The 22537-nt window shown below is 39.3% G+C and overlaps 1 protein-coding gene across 5 annotated transcripts in view; it reads right to left on the reverse strand.

Moving 5' to 3' along the window:
• Window positions 1-435: 435 nt before the first annotated feature.
• SH3KBP1 (SH3 domain containing kinase binding protein 1) overlaps window positions 436-22537 on the reverse strand; it is a 139078-nt gene continuing 116976 nt past the window's right edge. For all 5 annotated transcript variants that reach the window (XM_035116820.3, XM_035116819.3, XM_088667790.1 and 2 more), the window contains 8 exons: window positions 22326-22406; window positions 21387-21549; window positions 19423-19508; window positions 10761-10870; window positions 9066-9191; window positions 6987-7252; window positions 6117-6180; window positions 436-3646 (listed from right to left, as the gene is read on the reverse strand). In XM_035116820.3, coding sequence (XP_034972711.3) covers window positions 3605-3646; window positions 6117-6180; window positions 6987-7252; window positions 9066-9191; window positions 10761-10870; window positions 19423-19508; window positions 21387-21549; window positions 22326-22406 — 938 coding nt within the window. In that variant the 3' untranslated portion in view covers window positions 436-3604. The remainder of the gene's footprint in view (window positions 3647-6116; window positions 6181-6986; window positions 7253-9065; window positions 9192-10760; window positions 10871-19422; window positions 19509-21386; window positions 21550-22325; window positions 22407-22537) is intronic.

Consider the following 22537-nt stretch of genomic DNA (forward strand, 5'->3'; position numbering starts at 1 on the left):
AAGGAAACGTGTTAGAATTATGCAATGCACACTTATATATTAAATATGAGTTATAAAACAAACTTAGTTATGCATGACTAAAGCAGCTTGAATTCGCCATGAAATAAAATGCAAGCAAAAGTTGCTTAATAGAACTAGCACCAAATTTGTGCTTCATCTGTGCCCATTGAAGGCAATTAATGGCAATTCCAACAAAAGCAAACACCTTCAGTTCAAGGTGAATTTGCAGTGTGTTCCTTTCTGTTTGCTTTGATGAGAAAAATAAATATTTCTGGCATAACTACATTATAACGATGGCTGCAAATGAATAATCGGTCATTTCTTTTAAAGCACTGGAAGTGTAATTTCTTTGTAAAATGCTTCCTATGTTGTAACTATAATGCAGAATGAGCAATAATTCATCTTTCCAAGAACAACAAAGCTTTAAACAAGGTATTTCCACAAAATCTCATTTAATCTTATTTTACAAATCACACAATACGTTGGACTCCTCAATACAGTTTTATAAAATGACAATGCACCATTGCAACAGGAAGGGGAGAAAGAAGGGGGGGGAAATAGAGAACCTGATTTCAGGTCAGACAATGCTGAATTAAGATAAGTCCCTCTGTCCCGCTCCCCACAAAAAATAACATTTTAGAACAGGGCCTTGTGTTTGAACCCATACTGTAATTATTCAAAGCTTAGTTTTCCAGGTGAGTGAAATCAGAAATCCACTATGGTATCCTACAATCTCAAGTTTCAAGTATCTGTAAATTTAGAAGCATTACTTGTCTGCCTGTCAAATTCTTAATTTTTAAGTTAGTAGCTATAAATTCTTATTGCTAGAAAACTATAGGAGAACTACAAAGGCCCGGTCGTAAACAAGAGCCTATATCATCCATAGGTCTAATTAATATGCTACCACTGTTGTGTGGGTGCCACACATTGACACGATCAGGTCCGGACTTGCATTGGTAACCTCTGTATATAGATGTACATCCTCAGGCCCTCCCAAAAGTGATGGTAGCAGGGAAAGGACCAAATGTTTCAACTGACGTAGCTTTTCTCTCATCAGTGCAATGCAACCACATGGAAGCGGCTTCTATGCTAAAATATGAACCCATCTTCTACAAGTGGCTTTGAGAAGCTCTGTCTCATGGCAGCTTTGCATATTCATTTACTTGCCCCAGTTTGGTACACATGGGGGACCCTCAACATGGACACATGTGCATGTTAAAAGCACCTGTTTCCTGTAAAACATTCAAAATAGCATGCCACTGAAGAGGTGTCGTGACCACATGCTGAAACCCAGAGACTTTTGGCATTCTAAGTGCACCTCTAACGCTTCTATTTGCCTTCTGTCCTCTCCTAAGCCCTTTGAGCTGGCTTGTATTTTACTGCATTGCTAAATCATGTAGCACTGCATTGGTGCATTTGTTACAGCGCAATATCTCAAGCACTAGCCAGTCTTAGGACTGGGCAATAGTTTATTCTGTAAAATAGCAAAGAATACTACCCCTCTTAGAACACATGGCCGTTGTGATGATCAAGGAGTTGATTTCACAAAATTTCCTCATGCTTGAAGCACGATGGAAACATATCGATCAAAATGGGTTTGGTTTTCTGAATACAGAGATTGTAATGCAGCTTTAAAATCATAGAGGTATCACAGTGAAAAATGTTCAATTAGTGATTGTGTTAAAGTTAAGAAATAAGTTAAGAGACCAAACTTAGTTGGTCTCTAAGGTGCTGCTGGAAGGAATTTTTTTATTTTGTTAAGAAATAAGAAATAGACATGATTAAGACAAGGATTCTGATGCATCACTAAATCTAAAACCTGCTGTTCCATTTTCCTGGAACTGAACTATAGAAATCTTTATAGAGATTACCACCATGTTGTAAGTTTTCAAGCCAATTAAAATCAAACTAGGAGTCAAACAAACAACTCTGAATTCCTAAGGTGGGGGAGAGGAGAATGCCAAATGGTCATGTGATATGATAAACAGAGTCACCGTGTGATATTTAATGTAAACTTCATAGCTCTGAGCACAGAGCAGAGCCAAAACACCACTGGACAGCAACAAGTGGATGTTTCAGCAGCACAAATACCTTAATTGTACAAGGAAACACACAAACCAATCCAATGTGTGTTTCCTCAAAAGTAGATCTCACTAAATTCAATGGGGCTTACTCTCTTAGTAAGTATAAGGCTGCAGTCCTATGCACACTTACCTGGGAATAATTTTCATTGAATTGGATTTACATCTGAGTAGACACACATAGGATTGTATTAATAATGCAATCTATTACGTATTAAAATAGGAAATTACAGTTTTTGTCATGAACTATTTTTAGATTGTGCACATGTGCACATACACTCAATTTACCTTGAAATATGAGATTCTTACTATCTATAAATAGATGAGTTAAATACTGCTTTTCTGTAACCCTAGGAAAGAAAGCCCAGCTTCTAGGATGCCATTATACAAAAATCACACCATTTCCCCACATTATGAAGTTCACACTAGATGTAGCAATTGATATTAAACACCAGGTTAATATTTCACAATATCTGTGCATGAAATAATACAACTCTCTCTTGTTGTTTTATATTTTATTCATTTTTGCTCTTAGATTATGCATATTCTGTTCACCCAAGATGTGCAAACCTAGAGATGAAAGCAAGTGTTTAAAGTTCAAATGAAATCAAGCAGCAGTGAATTCTCAGTTGAATAAGCCACAGTTGTTGAAATAAAGCTGCTTCAACATGCTGTGGTCATTTGCAAAAACGAAAAATAAAAATCCCCAAACGTTCTCTTAGGAGCAAGCAGCTAAAATACTTTGAAAGAGTGACCTCTAGTGGACTGTCAGGCCTCATTGTGATAGCTACATTTCTAAGACCTGGTCTACAACCAGCTCCAATCAGTGTTTGGCAAAAGAAGGCACAAATCATTGCAAAGACCAATTTATCTTCATTTTTTCCCTTTTAAATACACTATTTGTACACAAACTTAAGATTCATCTTGTAGATAATTTTTGGACAAAAGATTGCATATGTAATCGTATTTAAAACAACACATAAAGCTGTTTCTATGTGAAGCAAGAGAGAGAGAGAGAGAGAGAGAGAGAGAGAGAGAGAGAGAGAGAGAGAGAGAGAGAGAGAGAGAGAAATAAAGGACTCCTCACCCAGATATCAACATTCATTTCTGGCTATATGCAATACAAACATTTTAAGAATCTGTGTGACAAAAAGACAATTTAAAAAGTCAAAATCATAAAACCTGTAAACTGATAAACCTGAAGTAGATTTTACTTATGGAAAACATCATTAAAATAGTACCACTATGAACTAAACTGCCTGAGTTTTCAATTGCCTGTGAACTTGAAGTAGAGAAGATTTTAGCACAGTAAGAAGAATTTCAGTCACAACAGTGCGATAACCAAGCCACATGGAAATTCCTCCTCTTCACTGGAATTTGTGTTGTGCTATTAAAACTCTTGTGCTAGTTGTTCAAACAAAGGGGTGTAGGCAGATCTTGAATCATTTGGCACAAAGTTATTTTGTCTGGGGCATAAAAGTCTCTGTCACGATGAATAATACAACATTCCATCTATCCAGAATTCACTTTGATTGAAGAGCTTTCTTTATATCATTAACCTCCATCTATATAAGGACAAAAAGTTCCAGTTTAAAACATTTTCACGCAATTAGTTTTTGAATCAATTGTTAACATTGCCCAATGCCTAATGCACCCTTCTAGCTAGGCAGTGGCAGCAATATACTTTTTCTTCTTCTTCAAGTCAATGTCAGAAATTACTCAGAAAATAATACCGCTAATACCATATTGTCATTATATTCATACAAAGTATGTTGCTGTCCCCATTCAGAATACTGTATACAGCTCAGAAAATTCTACGTGGAAAGGATGGAACCAATAAGGGAAAGCATAATGTGCTGGAGAATTCTGTAAAAAGCCTAAGATGACCAAGTCTTGAAATCCAACCGCCTGATTGGCAGAAGCACATCCACTGCCGCTTTTGTGAGCAACACCTCTCATGATGGCCAGGTGGAAGGTGGCGGGGGGGGGGGCAGAAAAATGATCCTTCACTGAGCCGCCAGTAGAGTCTGGCCAGGTTGGCGGAGGCACAACTCCCCCACATCCAAACAAATGTCAATTGGGAGTTTGGTTTGCTCTTTGATTATAGGTTAGAGAGGTTCTTAAAATGACGACTGGTACAGAAGGAACAGAGGAAGAGGAAGTTTATTATTAGAACTCTGGATTCTGCAATGAATTTGATGGGTGGGAGGTTCACAGCAAATTAAAGTAAGTAGATAAATGGGTAAATTATGTATTTATATTAATTCATTAACAGAAGGCTGTCACAATGGCTATCCCCCCACTTTCCCCTTCTAGTTAAAGTTAGATAAGCCTTTAGCAAAATGGTGCCCTTCAAATGTTTTGGACTACAGTTCCCAACTGCAGCATAGGGCTGATGGGAGTTGTAGACAAAAGCATCTGGATAGCAGCAGGTTGCCAAAAGCTGGGTTAGACAGATTTATGGAAGATGGACCTTTAGGTTTCAGTCATGATATCTAAATGAGACCTCTGTGTTCAGAGGCTTTCACTTTGATACCCTGCTTACGAGCTTCTAGAAGCATCAGCTATTCAACAGACCACAATATGCACTTTACAGGCAGCTGCAGAATATCAATATTATTAACAATGGGCTCAATGAGGCGGTACAGTTTGATTGGGAAACCTTTGTGTTAGGCCAATCCTTGGACTTTCTCCATAGCATCTAACTATACTGGTCAGGTGTCCCTCTGCCAAGAAGGCAGCTCTGAATGTTAGTCTAGACCAAGGGTCAGCAAACTTTTTCAGCAGGGGGCCGGTCCACTGTCCCTCAGACCTTGTGGGGGGCCGGACTATATTTTGAAAAAAAATATGAAAGAATTCCTATGCCCCACAAATAACCCAGAGATGCATTTTAAATAAAAACACACATTCTACTCATGTAAAAACATGCTGATTCCCGGACCGTCCACGGGCCGGATTTAGAAGGTGATTGGGCCGCATCCGGCCCCCGGGCCTTAGTTTGGGGACCCCTGGTCTAGACTCTAGAGCAGGGATGAGGAACCTGTGGCTTTCCATATGCTACTGAACTCACATCATCTGTAACTGTTGCTCATGCTGGCTGGGCTGAATCAAACAACTTCCCCATTCCTTCTCAAAGAAGGCCTTAGAAATTATTTCTATATGAAGTTTTTGTTACAATGTGGAACCCGCCCTCCCCAGGAACATTCTCTTCACTAAAAAGATCAAACCACAATCCATCAAACTTGTGGAGGACTATAAAAGGGATGAAGATGATATAGTGGAGGAGAGCAGGGCTTAGCAGCTCTCCCCTTCATGCAACTGTTTACACGCAAGTAATCTGAATGCCCAAACAGGGCTTACCAGTTTCCTGCTTTAATATTATCACAGCAACATGGATCAACTTTTCACAATGACTGCGCGCTTTTCAGAAAAGCACTATGTAAATGTATACCATACATAGACTAATATGTAGTATTTCATATTGAGATATGGAGGCATCTGCACATGCATGCACTTATACAACTGATCAAATCTTTGAACAAACAGCAACTTGTGGGGAAGAAGACAAGTGTGAGCAGAAAGAAATTAATAAACACTTCCCAGCACTACAATCACTTATTTACCCCATTTATAATAAAACATAGTTACTTTATTAATTTTTTTACTCTTTCTGGAAATCAAAACGCTTTGTATTATTATTATTAGTATTATTTCAGGTTTTGGATGCTGCAAAACATCTTAAGATTGAGCAGGGGGCGGGCAGGAAGGAAATCTCATGTTTTGTTTATTATTTAAAAGATTTATATCCTTCCAGGGTAAGCTGCAACATAAAATAAATGATAAACTACCATCAGTAAAACAAACAAAATTCTTTCACATCTTTTTGTATTTATTTATTTCATCTTAACTAACTTAAACAGATTAAATATTAGCAGGATTATGTTTGCATTAGGAGTTTTTATCTTCTATTTTTATTTTCCATGAAAATTGTTTTCTTTCTATAAAGTTGTCTAAGGCCACATATGATACAAGTACCTGTAATCGTAGCCGGATCTTCTTTTCTTCATCTAATTCAGACAGCAATTGTTTAATCTCTTTTCTAGAAAAAGCAACATAGGAAGTGAATAGGAACAGCAGGCAGCTGCTTAGGGAGGTAGGTGTGGAGAAAGTCCCACCCCTTTTCCTATAATATATGGTATCTAACTCAGCTCAGCAGAATTGCTGTTCCTGGAAAAACTGAAAAGTATCTCCTGTTTTCAGGCATGGCAAAAGAAGAATAAGAATGAACCCTACTGAAAACAGAGATTATAGACAGCATAAAATCCTTTAAAATGACTAATGCCAGCAGAATTCATTGCGGTATGAATAAGTGTCCTCAAAGTAGCAGCATCTTGAGAAAATACAGCATGATGTAAGATAGGTAAGTATAGTAGGGATGTTACCCATCTTTCAAAATAATTTGGGGAAGATTAGTCAGCAACCGCGCCAAGTAAACGAAAACATGGCATTTTTTAAAAATAAGTTACGCTAAAAGAACTGAAAAATGCAATAAAGTTCTCCACCATAACTAATCAATTTGGCTCTGAATACAGAAGCTCTAAAACATTTTCCATACATTTTCATCTATCTATCAACCAGCCTTCTCCAACCTGGTGCCCTCCAGATGTTCTGGACGACAACTCCCATCAGCTATTGCTGGCATGGTTATGTTGGCTGGAGCTGATGGTTGAAGCATCGGGAAGGCACCAGGTTGAGGAAGGCTATTCCAAAGAAAAAGACAAATCATGCAACACATAAAAAGTTATTAATGGACAGAAAGGGACCTGGCTCACATGGGGTAATAATGTATGGAAAAGGGATAGTCTACACCCTCCAGCGATACTAGAAGGATTGAGTAACACTTACTTCTGCTGGTCTTTCATTGTTTCAATGATAGTTCGCAGCTCCTTCACTTGTGTTCTTAACTCATCCAAAGCTGCTTCACCTTGGTTGGATTGGTCAGTCTTTGGCTTTCCTTCACTGCTGAACAAAGATGGGGAATTGGACCTATGACCTGTTGTTCCTGCTGAAACTGGATGAAGTGCAGATGAGGATGATAATGAAGATGGAAGATTACTTCCACCTGTTAAGCCTCCTGGCTTGGCAGGCGGTGAAGCTTTGTTATCAGATACCTATAAAAAAAAACACGACAAAACCACACCCAAACATTAGAATGCTAACAAGAAAAGGAGCTCCAGTATCCTGTTTATGTTTTCCCTCCTCCTCTTCTGCCCCAGCTATGCTGAAGAAATCCCATCCAGATGTTCCATAAGAATTGGCCACAATGTAAATAGCACAGCTTCTCAAACACATCTTTCCAAATTGATCTTAACATCATGCCGACGCGAGTCTGCCAGGAGCTGTCACCCATGGGAATGCTGCTGGGCAAATTCCATTCCGAATTGCTATTACTGACCAATGAAAAATGTCACCAGAAACTGGGTCAGGATGTGTGTGGCGAAAATATGCAAAAGACAACAGGGCCCACTCGCACGAACAAGGATTTCTCCTGTGACATGAAATAATTCAAAATTATGTAATAGCATTTGGCTGTTGTTGTTTTTAAATCAAATGTAACTAATCAATTTGGCTCTGAATACAGATATGGTAAAACCAAATAACCATATGGAGAGAGATCACAACTCAGTGGCACAGAACATGTTTTGCAAGCAGAAGGACTTGGGTTCAATCATTAGAATGTTTAGTTAAAATAATTTCAGGTAGTAGGTGGGATCATGGAAAGTGGGGACAAATTGTCTAACCAGTATACGGCAGGGTTGGGTAGATAGGGCTCTATTGCTAGATCTCCAGTGAATTCAAAACAGGTCATCAAGGATTTCTGACTCCAACTGTTATTATAATAGCAACCACAAAATGATACAACCCCTGCCACAAAAAAGGATGAGATGTAATTAAGACAACTGTAGGTGGTGGACCCCAGAGTCGTTCGCGACTGGACTTAATTGTCAGGGGTGCCTTTACCTTTAAGGTGGTGATGGTGGGGATAATCAGGAGCAGATTTCTGTGTGAAAGGGTTATGTTCTGATACTCAAAAACAAATCCCTGGGACCAAAATTCTTGACTTCTAAGTGTGTATCTTTTGAGCCTGGCTCTGACTGTTTTTACTAGAACCCTGAGATCCATCAAAGTAGATCCCACAAGACTCATGTCTGCCCTTGCTTAGGAATGACAGCTTCCTCTGTTCCTATTACTTAAGCCTTTAGGTTCTTTAGAACCTAAAGAGTTTAAGGTTATGGAAGGAAATGAAATTTATATAACAAAAGTAATCTAGCTGCTAAATGTGTTTTATAATACCTCCTATAATGTACCATGTGTATGACTGCAATCCTATAACAACTTTTCTGGGAGTAAGCCCAACTGAACTCAATGGGACTTAGTTCTGAATAGGCATTCTAAAAGTCTGAAATGAGAATGAATAAATGTCTGCACAAGTGAAAGAACTCTGGCCTCAGATATTTTAGAAGACATAGTTTGGTTTGCTATATGGGGCTATACTTGCCTGGAGGCAGAAAACTAAGTTTGAAAAATGAGAGATGTTGCTCAAATCATTGCCTAGACATTAAATTCTCTGGACAAGCCACCATGGAATTGCTCAGATGTCTGACTTCCTAGCAATAGCTTGTATGTGGTGGAACAGGGAATTGTACTTACGATCATATGGATTTATCACCAAACACATCTAACTGTGTGTGATCTGTGTATACATGTCATGTTGATTTTCCTTTCACCCTTTCCCTTTTAGGAAGGGGGAAATCAGGAGACCAGGCACCCCAACTTTGAAGTGGAAAGACCATACAAATCAGATTGTATATATTAATGGACATATTACTACTTACCTGTGCCCTAAAACAGTGACACCATTATTACATTAGCAACCACAAGTAACAGCCCTTGCTATTGATACAAACAACCTAAATCACTTACTAGCGATATAGTAACAGTCTTTGCTTTCTTTAAAGGTTCAGCTACTTTGTGCGGAAGAGAAACATGTTCCTCCTTTTCATCTTCAGGACTTGGCGAATCAAAGAAGTCAGGACTTGAAAGTGAAGACTGTGGAAACACAACAGTATTTTCTTTCCACAAATACTTAAATGTAACAGACTAACTTTCAACAAGACAGAAGCATTGCTAGACCTAATCCCCGATGCAAAATGTGTATACAGTGGTACCTCTACGCAAGCATTTGAAAAGTATGGAGTAAGAACTAAGCAGGGTTCTCTTGCCTTGATTCTGGTCACACTCTACTCCTGTTATTCCCTTCCTCTGTGCCCAAAGGGTGGTAGCAGTGGCAGCAAGCTTCACAATGGGGAAAGGGGATGGGATAGCAGGTGGCAGAATATTCCAATAGAGGCCTCATCTGCACTCTACATTTAAAGCAGTATCATACTGCTTTCAACAGTCCTGGCTTCCCACAAAGAATCCTGGATATTGTAGTTAAGGGTGTAGTTAAGGGTGCCGAGAGTTGTTCGGAGACCCCATTCCCATCACATAGCTACAATTCCCAGAGTGGTTTAACAACCAATCCCTCTTTCTAAGCAACTTTGGAACAAATGGGGCCAAATATGAGAGAGGTCTCTCCTTATTCAGTGAAATGAGGGTCACAGAGTCTCTTAATACCTTCCCTATTAATTTAGTAATCCAAATTAGTATGTTGGAAATTTCTCCATATGCATCGCACCTGCATGCAGAGAACTCCCAGAGACTCAGCTGGGTTTACCGTAACAATTTCATCCCATGATTCATGTGAGAATTATCATGAGTCTTAATAATAAACACTAATAAAGTACAAAGCCCTATTAAAAGAAATTGCTAGAACTTATTTCTGCTAACATTTTAAGCTGCTGCCACTGGAATAGGTATCATGAGGTAGAATTTTTTTAATGAGATGCAAAGTTGGATCCGAAAGGGCTATTCCATGATGGAAGGCATCTTCCTGAGGCAGAAGGCCTGTTTTTACAGCTCATGATAAGAGCACTGCACAAAATATTGTAAAACCTCCTGCACAAACAGAGGCATGAGAACTGCTGATGAAATGGGCATCGGACTGTGTGAATCCTTGTCTAGGTGCAAATGGATTTTGCAACTATTTTCTTTCCACTCTTTTTTTGTGTGGCTCCAGTCCAAAGAACATTTGCAAACAAGCATCAAAGCATGATTGCGTATTTGCAATTAAGATAAAGAAGAGACCAAAAAAGGGAAAATTATAGGAAGGCTGCAAGAAATCTAAGAGGGACACTGACAAAACAATAAACCTTATTGTAAGCAGATGTGAGTCAAGAAAATACTGAGTACTTCCTCCTGCCTCCCAGGGTTTTATTGTTAAACCACTTCGTGAATTTGATAATCTTAAAAACATGAAAATATATACCTATATACCACACACTGTCAAAATTACCAAGTCACTCAAGAAGGAAACAAATGAGATTTTAAAACTACAAGAGGTATGATAAAGAAGGGGCATAGGTTCAATCCCTGGCACCTCCAAGGTAGTGCAGCAAATATCCCTGTCTGAAACCCTGCAGAGCCACCGCCTGCCATTATAGACAATACAGGAAATAGACCAATTGTCTGACTCAGTGCCCCATGTTCTTAAATATCCAGTTCATAGAGGATACTTACAGATGTGAATGATTGTGAAGGAGGTCTTCTGCCAGTAGCTTTTGGTCTAGTAGTTGTTGGGTGACTGAGCTTCTCAGCAACTGGTATTACGGAATCAAAACCTTCCAGATCTTAAAAACATGAATATATATATATATGCGTACACATTAGACACTGTCGGATCATGGAGTTACTCAAGAAGGTGACAAATGAGATATTTAAACTACATTCACACATTACATTGTATTTCTGTATTTCCATTCTGTCAAATCCAGGTTTCCTAGCAGAACCCCTTTGTAAAAAGATCCTTGATCCAGGATTGTATTATGCACATTTATATGCATTTTTATTTAAAACATACTCAGGATAGCTAGCTCACAATATGCATTTAAAACAACAATACTATAACTGAAAATAGCTGAAAACTAATTAGTTAAAATGTGTTTAGATATTTAAAAAGGTGCATAGGTTTTGCTGTCAGGGATCATGGGGTTAATGCAGAAGCTCCATAATCCCCAGCAAGAAAGGACATTGAACGCATCATGTACAATCAGTGAGAAGCCCAATCATTCTTAGAGAAGAGTAACAGGTGGGGCTGGCTGGCATTAATTGGACTCTGAATTTTCCTACAGAGCACAAATGGGGGACCTGTGGCCCTCCAGAGGCCATTGGACTTGAATTCCCATTAGTCCCAGCCAGCATGGCCCATACTTGGAGTTGATTGAAGTTATAGTTCATCCTCATTTGATTTCATCCCATTAAGACTAAAGTAACCTATGCACCTTTGCTTTATATCCAACTATACTTTCAAAAGCAATCATAGAATCATAGGATTGAAGAGTTGGAAGGGATTCTGAGGGTCATCTAATCCAATCCCTGCAGGAATCTCAACTAAAGCATCTATGACAGATGGGCCACCCAACTTCTGCTTAAAAACCTCCAAAAAAGGAGAGTCCACTACCTCCTAAGCAGGAGTGCCAACTTGAATAAAATATTGGGGGGAGGCAGGTAAGTCTTGTCCTGCATAACTGATCACTGGACGCGGCCACACATCCCATTTGAATGGCAATGCCCATCAACTGGGGGGGGGGGACGGGGACCAGCCCCATCTAATATTTTATTGGTTGGGCGAAGGGACCTATGTTTCCAAGGGAGTCCATTCCACTGTTGAAAAGCTCCGACGGTCAAAAAGTTCTTCCTAATGTTTAGTTGGAATCTCCTTTCTTATAACTTGAAGCCATTGCTTTGGGTCCTACCCTCCAGAGCAGAAAAAAACAAGCTTGCTCCCTCTTCCATGTGACAGGCATTTAGATACAGTATTTGCATCTCCTCTCAATCTCCTCTTTCCCATGCTAAACATACCCAGCTCCTTCAACTGTTCCTCATAAGGCTTGGGTTCCTTCGGAGGATGGACATTTCTTTGTTTGTTTTCTTATTTCATAAAAAGTATATAATGCTTGATTGTAAAAAAAACACCCTCAATGCATTTATCAAAAGATAAAACAGTAAAATCAAGGGGGGGAAATACAACCCTACTTTAAAACATATTAAAGGGCATGCATGATATGCAGTAAGTAAACAAACAAATAAACAAACAAACAAACAAACAAGCAAAGACAGTTTAATATCCAATACTGTACTTAGGGTAAATGAATAATTTAATAGCATTTTCACAAGTAATAATAATGATGATGATAATAATAATAATAATAATAATAATAATAATAATAATCTTAGTTGGCAACAATTTAGTAAGCCAAATTAGAATGCATACTTAAACTTTAAAATTGCTTTATTTTCTTTATTTTGTATTTTTTAAAACCCTGAAGAGTCTATGAGAGTTGGTAGCATCACTTTGCAAAGGCCCTGCCTCAAGAGTGAAGTATTCAGGCAATTTGCTTCCCTCAGCCTCCAAGCATCTGCTCCCTTTGACTCCTAAAAGGTCTGCTTCTAATCGTTCCTTTAGGTCCTGAAGGATGCAGGCTGTCCTTACCAAAGTGAAATGTTACACATGCTGTCACTCAGTATTTGACAGAGTATGAAGTTGCAAGTTGATCCTTACAGAAATGAGATGATACAATAATGTACCAAGAGCTTCCTATTAGGTTTGTGATGCCCAACAGTGTAGTGTAAATTTATGACCCAAAGCTCAATTTATTTCCATTAAAAAATACACAAATGAGGTATTTAGTATTGTCGAACTTGATCAATTTGGCAGCTGAGCAAAACAATTCTGACCTCTTGTGTTTCTTTTCAGTCTCTATAGAATGCTCATATACAGAAATGGGACAGCAACGATTAGCTCATAATGGGCTGGATCCAGAGTTGCATGAGTGGAAGTCTATTCGTGCAGTCCCCAGGCAACCTTTCCTGAGGGAGCTTCATAAGAAACTAGGGGGAGGGGCAGAGAAGGACACCATTGGGGGGGGGAGCCCTTCTGCATGACTTCCACTCACTATGGGTCCAACCCACATATTTTACTTTCATTTGTTATGCCAAGCAGCTTTTCTCAAATAGGTAACTGCTGAGAGTAAGTTGGAAAGAGCTCAATGACAGAGTACTGAATCTTCTTCTTCTTCTATCACTCGTAGCCGAGTAAGATTGTCTTCCATAAACACGGTTTTATCAATGGGTCCTTAAGTGACTGTGGAGGCCAATTCTGGATCCACACGTCCTTCCACAGTGGGGACATTGGTTTCCAGGTGGGAGTTGATCACGGTGTGGATTTGCCAAGCGTGCCTTCCTCTTAGCATGTTTCTCCCTTGGGTCCTGAGATCGAGTTTCTTCAAAGCCCATGACACCTTTGGTAAAGGCTGTTCTCCAACTGGAGCGCTCGCAGGCCAGTGTTTCCCAGTGTCAGTACTAGTATATCTTTCTTCATCACTCCTATTAATACTTTTTTTTTGAGCAGTACATAATCTGCTTTGCAAGTGTGCAATCAAGTTACATCAGCAGGGACACAGCCAAGGTCATGCAAGTCACATGTAGGAAAGGGTTACAGGTTCATGTCTTGCTGTCAGTAAATGCTAAAAGCAAATGAAAGCTAAACTTTGATTGCACATTTTCTCCGCTGTAGTTGATAACCTCTTTCTGCCCCTGCCATAAGCCAGCCCCCCTTCCACAAAACAACAGCAGCAGCAGAAAACAACAACACACACACTGCCCTTCTCTATCAAATGATACTCCCTGAGGACAGTCACTAGTTGCATGAGATCATAGGATTTGTAGTTTTCTCTGCCTCCCTATTTCATTAGTAGGAAATTCTGACATTTCCAGCTGATGTCTGGCCCTGCAAGGTTCTCCTATATGCAGTGCTTAAAATTTTTTTAGGGGTATTCTCATTTTCCTACTCATATTGAAATACTACCCCTCAAGGAGGCCAAACTCAGATTCACAAAATGTTTAGGGGTATGCTTACCCCTGTGTCCCCCCCCAAAAAAACCCCACTGCCTATATGTAGTAAGCCCTGCCTGTGATTATTTAGCCCCCTTCTTGTTCCTAAAGGTAAGGTATAATGGGGACATTTGGGTTTATTGAGGTTCCTGTTAAATGCTAGAGATTGCCTGGCAGAGAAGGCAAGGTCTGCACATCACTAATAGGATTCTCTATCTTAGGAGCCATTGGAGTGGTCCCAATTACTTCTCAATTGTGATGTAGGAGGAATCAGTTTTAAATGGATTTACGTATGTGTAACTACAGCTGAATTCAAATGTGGGGAATATTGCATTTGTTTTCCTGATTACTGTGCTAGTATTTTGTTCCACATTCTTATTCACACTTTGGTGCTTGGTGTGTTATAGATAGGGGCGTAGCAAGGGGGTGAATTGAGGCGGGCCGCCCTGGGTGCCACCCTGGAGGGGGGTAACACTCGGCGCACGCCCTGCATCTCCCAAGTCTAGCCCCACCGCCGGGTAAAAAGCCTCGCTCGGCGCGGCGGTGGCTGGCTTGCTCGCTCACCTGCTTGGCTGGCGCGCGCTTTGCTTCTTCCTTCCTGCTGGGTGGAGCCGCGGAGGCGAGGCCTCCCTGGCCCGCCCCTCGCCTCCACGACTGCGCATGCATGGTACGCTGCTCGCCAGCCCCCGGGTGCGCATCATGTTTGCCGCTCCCGGTGCTCGAGCGGCTTCCTATGCCAGTGGTTATAAAACTGTGACTTTATGATTGATATACCAGCACGTTGTGCTAAATTTCCTTCACTTCAGGGAGCATGATGTGACATAACAACAAATGCCACTGGATAATATAACTACTCCCCCACCCATTCTATTGTATCCTCTCCCTTAAAATAGAAAATGGGAGGTCGTTTTAATTGATTTTTTTTTGTAAACACCACTAGGATTCTAAATCACTTACATTTAACAAAACTGACCTCAAAACAAGGTAATAATTAGTTAAAGAAATTGTTATTCATAATTATAACTACAAAGCAACTCCTGAGTGTTCACAAGCTTCATAAACAAACTTAAAAGGAATGCATATTTACTTCATTTTACATCTGAAAAATAGGGATCGAAAACATATTTTATACTTCAGCCTTAAGGACCTGATTGGTAGTTTCTTATGCTAGAGAAAAATAATTTCTGAAACATGTGCCCATTACGGACACAATTAACAAATTCACTCTAATGCAATTCCAACAATAGCTCACATGGAAACTGTAATGTAGAACCACCATACTAAAAACTGAGCACTATTTCCCTTTATTCCCTAATTTTGAGCATGCTTCATGTTTTTTGCTCACATTCTGTCTACAAAAATGTGAGCAAAATAATCCTTCTCTTGACACAATGAACTTAGCAGCACCTTCCTAGGTTTCGGCATTTCTTTAATCTGCACAAAATTCATGCACCTCTGGAAATTAGGGCACATAAGGCATGAATAACATTTCAAGTTGGTTCATTCTACAGGGCCTGAAAACATCAAATTAAAATTACAGAAGGAGAGGTTATTTTCTTATTAATAATGCTTGGGAAATTCTAGTTACTGGTATTTTAAAATAATATCTGCACACCTGCAGCAATCAGTTGGTCCAATAAGCAGGTGAGGCTCCTGATGTACTGTGGCTTCCTTGTTCTATTGTATTAATGGGAGAACACTCCCATTAATAGAATCTTCGTACATGCATTGAGCATTTCCGCTCCCCCCAAAAAGGAATTAAATGCTGTACCGGTCCAAGTTGCATGCATTTATTTTATAGTAAAGGTGAGATTGAGGTATTTTAACCATGCTACTGATTTAACTTACAGTGATGCTCCAAAAACATATGTATTAAAACTTTAGGTGGGCAGAACATTTCACAACAAATGATGGACACTATATGCATAATGGATATGCATAAACCAATAAAATATTTTCAGAGGCATTAAAATTGAAAAATATAAAACACCTCTCCATCTACCAAACTAGGTAGCCATCTATGCTCTGGTAACCTCTAAGTTACATTACTGAACTGTGTTATATGTAGGGCTGCCTTTGAATATGGTTTATAAACTTCAGCTGCTACAGAATTCAGTGGCCAGGTTGTTCACGAGGGGGGGGGGAGATGGTTTGAACATATAACGACATTCCTGGCTTGACTGCACTGGCTGCCAGTTAATTTCTGGGCCCAATTCAGAGTGCTGGTTTTGACCTATAAAGCCTTAAACAGCTCAGGACCTCAATACCTCAAGGACGATCTCTCCCCATATGAACTGCCCCAGATCCTGTGATCATCATCTGCGGCCCTTCTTTGTGTGCCTCCTCCACAGGGGATATGGAGGGGGGCAGCATGAGAACGGGTCTTTTCTGTCATGGCTCCCCCTTTGTGGAATGCTCTCCCCAGGGAGGCTCGCCTGGCACCTTCTTTAGGCAAAAGCATTCCTCTTCTCCCAGGCCTCTGGCTAATTAAACAATCTATGGCCGTTTAAACCATTGCGGGGGTATTGTTTTAGTTTGTTACTTTGTTATGTATTTTGTGTTTTTATATTTTAAACCATTCTGTGAATAATAATAATAATAATATCTGCAACAACACAGCATACAACAGGATGTCAGGAGAATGGTAAGTATATACCACTCATTCTCAGGAAAAATAATGACAGGACAGACAGAAGGTGAAAAAGCCTTACCATCATCAAGTGAAGAAGAATTACCCATGGTAAAGGGATGTAAATGGGGAAAGCTTGAAGAAATGTGAGTGGAAAGGAAAAGAAAGGCATCACTGGAAATGTAGAAAAAGAAGAGAAAAGGAAAAAAAAAGGTGTGAGGAGTAAAGGGAATAGATTTCTAAAGACACACTTAACAGTTAAGACTAACGAACTTTTTTAAAAAAAAGAAGGAAGTGTGAGCCACAGATAAAGGTGGAAAATATCTTACATACCAATATTTAAAACAACAACAACAAAAATAAAATCTATCCACCATTCACTGATTTAGTAATCCAACCCTATTAGATATAAATACCCTAAGTCTTCACGCCAAGAATATTACATCAAGCATATTTATCCTCTGGGTAACCATGTTCACACAAATGATGACCAGAACTTAGCAGTCAGCAGAGGTTAAGACACAGTCACTGATGTTAGTCGGTCATGGTAAACCCAGATGGGACGACAGCTCTTCAAGATGTTAAACAAAATGCTTCCCTGTCCAAGCCGATTGCAGGATACTACAAGGCTATGCTATTTCTCTTCATGATAATGTGATGGGATTTTTGTTTTCTTTTACAAAACAAACGTGCCAATAGGTATTATTTCTGGTCCAAACAGTTTTCAAATTACCCTATAAAGATAGCTGAATTTAATCCTCTTCTTGTTGGGGTTATCACTATGTAAATGGCCAAGGCAATTGTGAGAACACACATGTTCACTTTTATTTAATCTGTCCCAAATCAATTTGTGTATATAAATCTTAAATATTTCTGTCCTCCAACATGTTCACTAAAGGTCTAGTACTACCCACAAATATTTTAATCGATTCACTCTTCACACAATGAATAAACCTATTAGGCATCCCTAACTCTTCATTTTCTAGTATAGTCATTGGTAACAGAACTGTGTGTTGCTTTAATTCTTTAGTTATTTAATCCTGTACCTCAGTATATAGCTGTTTGTTTTCTTAATTATGTTTATCTGTCATCAAAAGCCTTGTAAAAATAAAATCTTGTAATTCAGATTATTTATTTATTGAGGAATTCTGTTTTGCTGTTGCAAACAATTTGACCCTGTGACCCTCATTTATGCCTACAAAAATAATGGAATCTTACGCTTTGATTACATTCTCCCTAGCAAAAGGAAAATATGTGACAGTAAGTATAAAGTAGTACAATAGTTCTCAGACTATTCTAGAGCTTGTAACTGGCAGTTTAGACTTTCTAAAACTAGTAGCTGTTCCACAACTGTCAGTTGATTCATTATTACTATTTTTGGTTGTTGGAGGATTTTTCTAATAGTATGTATTAGAACATAATGACAGCTAACATTTCAATCCTACAAATAATAGAAGGCTTACAAAAGCAGAAAACATTCTGCATTCTGTTGGCACTTACTGTTACCTAAAATTAGAAAGCTTACATATTATTATTATTTATAAAAGCACATGGAATTTCTAGGCACTGTGCAAAAATCAGCAACAAACTAATATAAAAAATTTGGCAATTTAAAAATTCATGCACCTTACTTGTAAGTTACTTATCATTACAGACACCTTCCTTTGCTATTCTCAGTCAAGTGTTTGGTTGGAAAAGCACATTCTATGAACTAAACAACCAGCATGCTACTCGAGATTCCACACAGCACAAAAACAGACAAAAGACTGAGAGCAACAAAAACATGTTTACTTGGAATTAAGCCCTACTAAGTTTAATGGTATTTGCTTCTTAGTGAGTATGCATAGGATTGCAGCCTAATTATTAAACAAAAACAACTCGGTTTTAAAAGTTAGCATAGCAGTTGCAAACAAGTGCAAAACTGCCAACTCTGGAGAGAAGGAAGATTAGCTACTGCAGTACTGTACAACATTTAATCAATATGTGCTCTATGAAGAAACCACAAGATAAAAATAACAGTGCATGCTACCAATGAAATGTAGTAATGCTTACAATTTAGGATACAAAGACTGCCTCTTATAAAAACATGTCTGCTGCAGCACAGTTGTTACTGAACTGAGTGACTGAAGCAGATGACATTGAAATATTTCCATCTGAAAATGACACTAGGTTTGCTTACAGATATATGACTACAGTCAGAACACCTTGTTTTCCAGCAGTCAGAAGACTGATACCCCACCAATTCAGAACATACCTTTTGTGTTCAGATTTGTGATGGGGGGGGAAACCGTAATTAATCTTTAGTTTTCTCAGAGTAGGTCGCGTAGTTAAATCTCAAGAGTGTCAGGTAATCTGATAAAATTCTTAACTACAACAGACATCCATAACTCATTTTACAAACAGCAGCAACCATTTCAGGTAATTTTTCTTAATTAGCTCTCCAAAACCTTCACAACAAAATGATCTGCAATCACACAAAAGGTTCCAAGCACTGAAAATATTTTGCATCCAGTTTCTTCTAATTTTTTGGATATGTTTTTTTAAAAAAAATAACATGATACATTTACTGGAAATTTAAATAATACTGTATGATAAAATTAATACTGAAAAGCAATGTATATTTAGGAGGTAGGTCCGGTATAAAAAAGCACCTCAACTTACCGATGTCATTGCTCCTTTCTGTGGAATCCTTTTCTAAGGTGCTGGACGATGTACAGCTCGCTGGATCTACTTTTGGGATATCATTCCTGGAGTCAAAAACGAGAGAGATATTTACTGGGACTGCCTGTTAACAGTAATTTCTTGTATCTTGCAAACTGAGGGAAAGAAGCATTCCTCATGCGCAGCTCCTGGGTCACAGTGAGCTGTCGGAGGGAGCCATCGCTTGTAAACCGACATGCTGCTAGGATTAACCTTATCTTGTTTCTCTTTAACACCTGTCAAAAGGGCCTATTTTAGACACACTAGTGTCCTAAACAATTTCTCAAATGTTAACTGCATCTTGAGATGAAGAAAATCTGAAAGGAATCAGCAATTTAAAAAATAACAATCTGTGTATAAAAACCGTAAGTGATATGAAGAAAGGCAGAATGTGTTGCAGACCCATTAAGTAATAAAGTTATGAAGCGTCAAGCTGTGATAATGGGGTTAAGCCCCCCCCCCTGCCAATTCAACCGTTGGCTGCAGCTCCTTCAGTAGGACTGGCTCCCTCACTGAGACGCTTAATAACTAATGGCTTTCCGGTGACAGTTTCAGAGTGGGTGTTTTGTGACTCTGCATTGGCAGATGAGTACCAAAAGTGGACTTGTGAAGGGCTGCTGAAAACTGGAGCTTTTCATCATTCCAAAAAAGTAATTATTTCACACTATTTCAAAAATAATGGAAGTTATTAAGAAGTTTAATCTATGGTTTTGCTTGATGATGGGAAGCCATTATCATCAAACAACTTAATTTACTTATTTACAAATTTATAAACCTGCACTTTCATTAAAAAAAATACAGCAGGGGGAAGTACAACATATAAGGATAAAATCAACAAGAGATCCATAAAACATCATTAAAAACGCCGATGACTGCTCCCCATATCAGATGGGGGGCACCTTTTGTGGCGTCGCACGCAGCCCCCAAAATCCCAGTGCGGCTCCCGGTAGTACGGGCTGGCTTCGCCCTCCCCAGGCTGGATACCTGGAGGTCTCTGCCTACCTCAGCCAATTGCCCAATCCCACCTGGAGAGGCGTTGCCAGGGGATCGGCCAGGTAGGGGGAGGGACCGCCCTGCCCTCACAACAAAGGGTGGATCCTCGGCTTGGGACTGGGAAGAATAAACGCCCAATGCCTGAGACAAGGTCTCCCCACACCTGAAACTTAATAAAGTTGTGGCCAATTTTAATCCCATAGCATCTTGTCTTGAGTCATTATTCCACTCAGGAGTCACCTGGGATTGGTGGGGGGGGGGGGACTCCACCTGTCCACGCAATAAATATTAATAAATGCCGATTGGTTAAAAGAAAATATCATGTTGTAAAGGCCAGTCAAATTACATCTGAAGGGAAGGATGGTTCCTGCTGAAACTCTACTGGTAAGAAGCTCCACAGGGCAGGACCTGCCATACTATTGTTCAGTCACTAACCAGACCTCAGGGTCATAGGGCAGCATTTAGGAAAGCATGACTGGTTCAGTCGCACTGGGCATGGTGCATGGAAGGTGAGAGCTGCTCTGTGTGTGTGTGTTCTGGATTTTGGTGTTGTACAGGGTGCTGCTGAAATTTGAGACCCCAAGGTCCAGCACTACATAGGGTACCACTAGAGGGCCCCATCAGAGAATTTCTGCAATCAAGATGGAATATAAGGAATAGGCCAGTCCTTTTATAAAATCAAATGAAATTACTACATTATGTTGTAGGTGGCAAAAGCAATACTTAACTGGAGGCCAACCACTCATATATTTTTAACAGATTTTAAAATAGTATTATAAATCAAAATAATTTATTATGTCCACTTTGCACTTCAAAGTACACATTATGTGTACTTCAAAGAGACTTAACGAGGTGCAATTATCTACAAGATTTCATCATAAATATGTTTGATCATCTACTGATTTCTTTTAAAGAACTGATCCATCAAATACCTTGTATGGGTCAGAGGCACAATTGGTCTTTCTGGTCTTCTTGGAGGCAACGTACCAGGTCTGTTCAAAGAGTTTGTTTTGGGTGGTCGAGGTTTCTTCGGTGGTATAGCAGGAACAGAAGGCTTCTGTAAATCTAACAGCTTTTGCTCTCTCTCTGGTCTTTCTTTAAATCAATTTCCCCCAAAAAAGAATGAAGACATTTTAAAGCAAAACTCTCTCACTTACGGAAGTTACAGCTATGGGCAAAACCCAATAGAAAAAATATCTTACATCATCTTTATTGTGACGCTAATAAAACACATACTTTTATTTACTGTAAAGTAATGAAGTGTAGAAAATTTCCCAAACCTAAACAAATTGTTTTTCTATGGGCCACTTACAACACTGAAAACAAATGAATACAAATTACTGCAAACATGTGTTCTAAAACCAATGAGTGGAATTCAGTGTCACACTATTACGAAAGTTCAGTCTGCACAAGCATTTCAGCTGGTCAGATGGAATGATTTGCTCCCTCCACAGTGTGCAGTTCTGAAGTTTCTCCTATTCCATCCCCAGAGCCAATTTTGGGGGAAGAGCAGGGAAACCCCATTGTGCAAATGAAAGTCCTTAGAAGAGTCTTGCAAATCATCAGGGAAAGGTCACTCTTTCAGCAAGAGAAGGAAAAGGCAAGTCCAACCAGAGAGGGAGCTCTGTGGAACTGTCCTTTGATTCTGCTGCTGCTGCTGTTCCCACTTGCTTGTGGGAGAATGTTTGAGGAGAGCTGGTGGGATGATCATTTTTCTAGGCCTCAGACTAACAGAATATCACATTGTGTTCCTCTCAACTGGGGGTTGCTGGGAGAACTGATTTAAGCAGGGGAGAATCACCAGTCTCCAAGGACCATGGCATTTACTAAAATATAAGATGGACTTTTCACTCAGTAGTAATGCTTCTTACCTTTCTCTTCTGTTCGATGAGGAAGACATTCTGGTCTTTCAGGAGGTACCTTTTTGATTTCATGTTTTCTGTCTGTCGTAGCTATCAAAAATTCAATGCAATTGTTTAGAAAGAATATCAAGAATTTGGAAATATGCATTTATTTATTTAGGTTCGCTAAGGCAATATGCTTCATGACAAATGTATATGGGGTTCGTTTCTAAATTTGTGTT

This window comes from Zootoca vivipara, chromosome 4, assembly GCF_965207765.1.
Source record: "Zootoca vivipara chromosome 4, rZooViv2.hap1.1, whole genome shotgun sequence".
Lineage (NCBI taxonomy): Eukaryota > Metazoa > Chordata > Lepidosauria > Squamata > Lacertidae > Zootoca > Zootoca vivipara.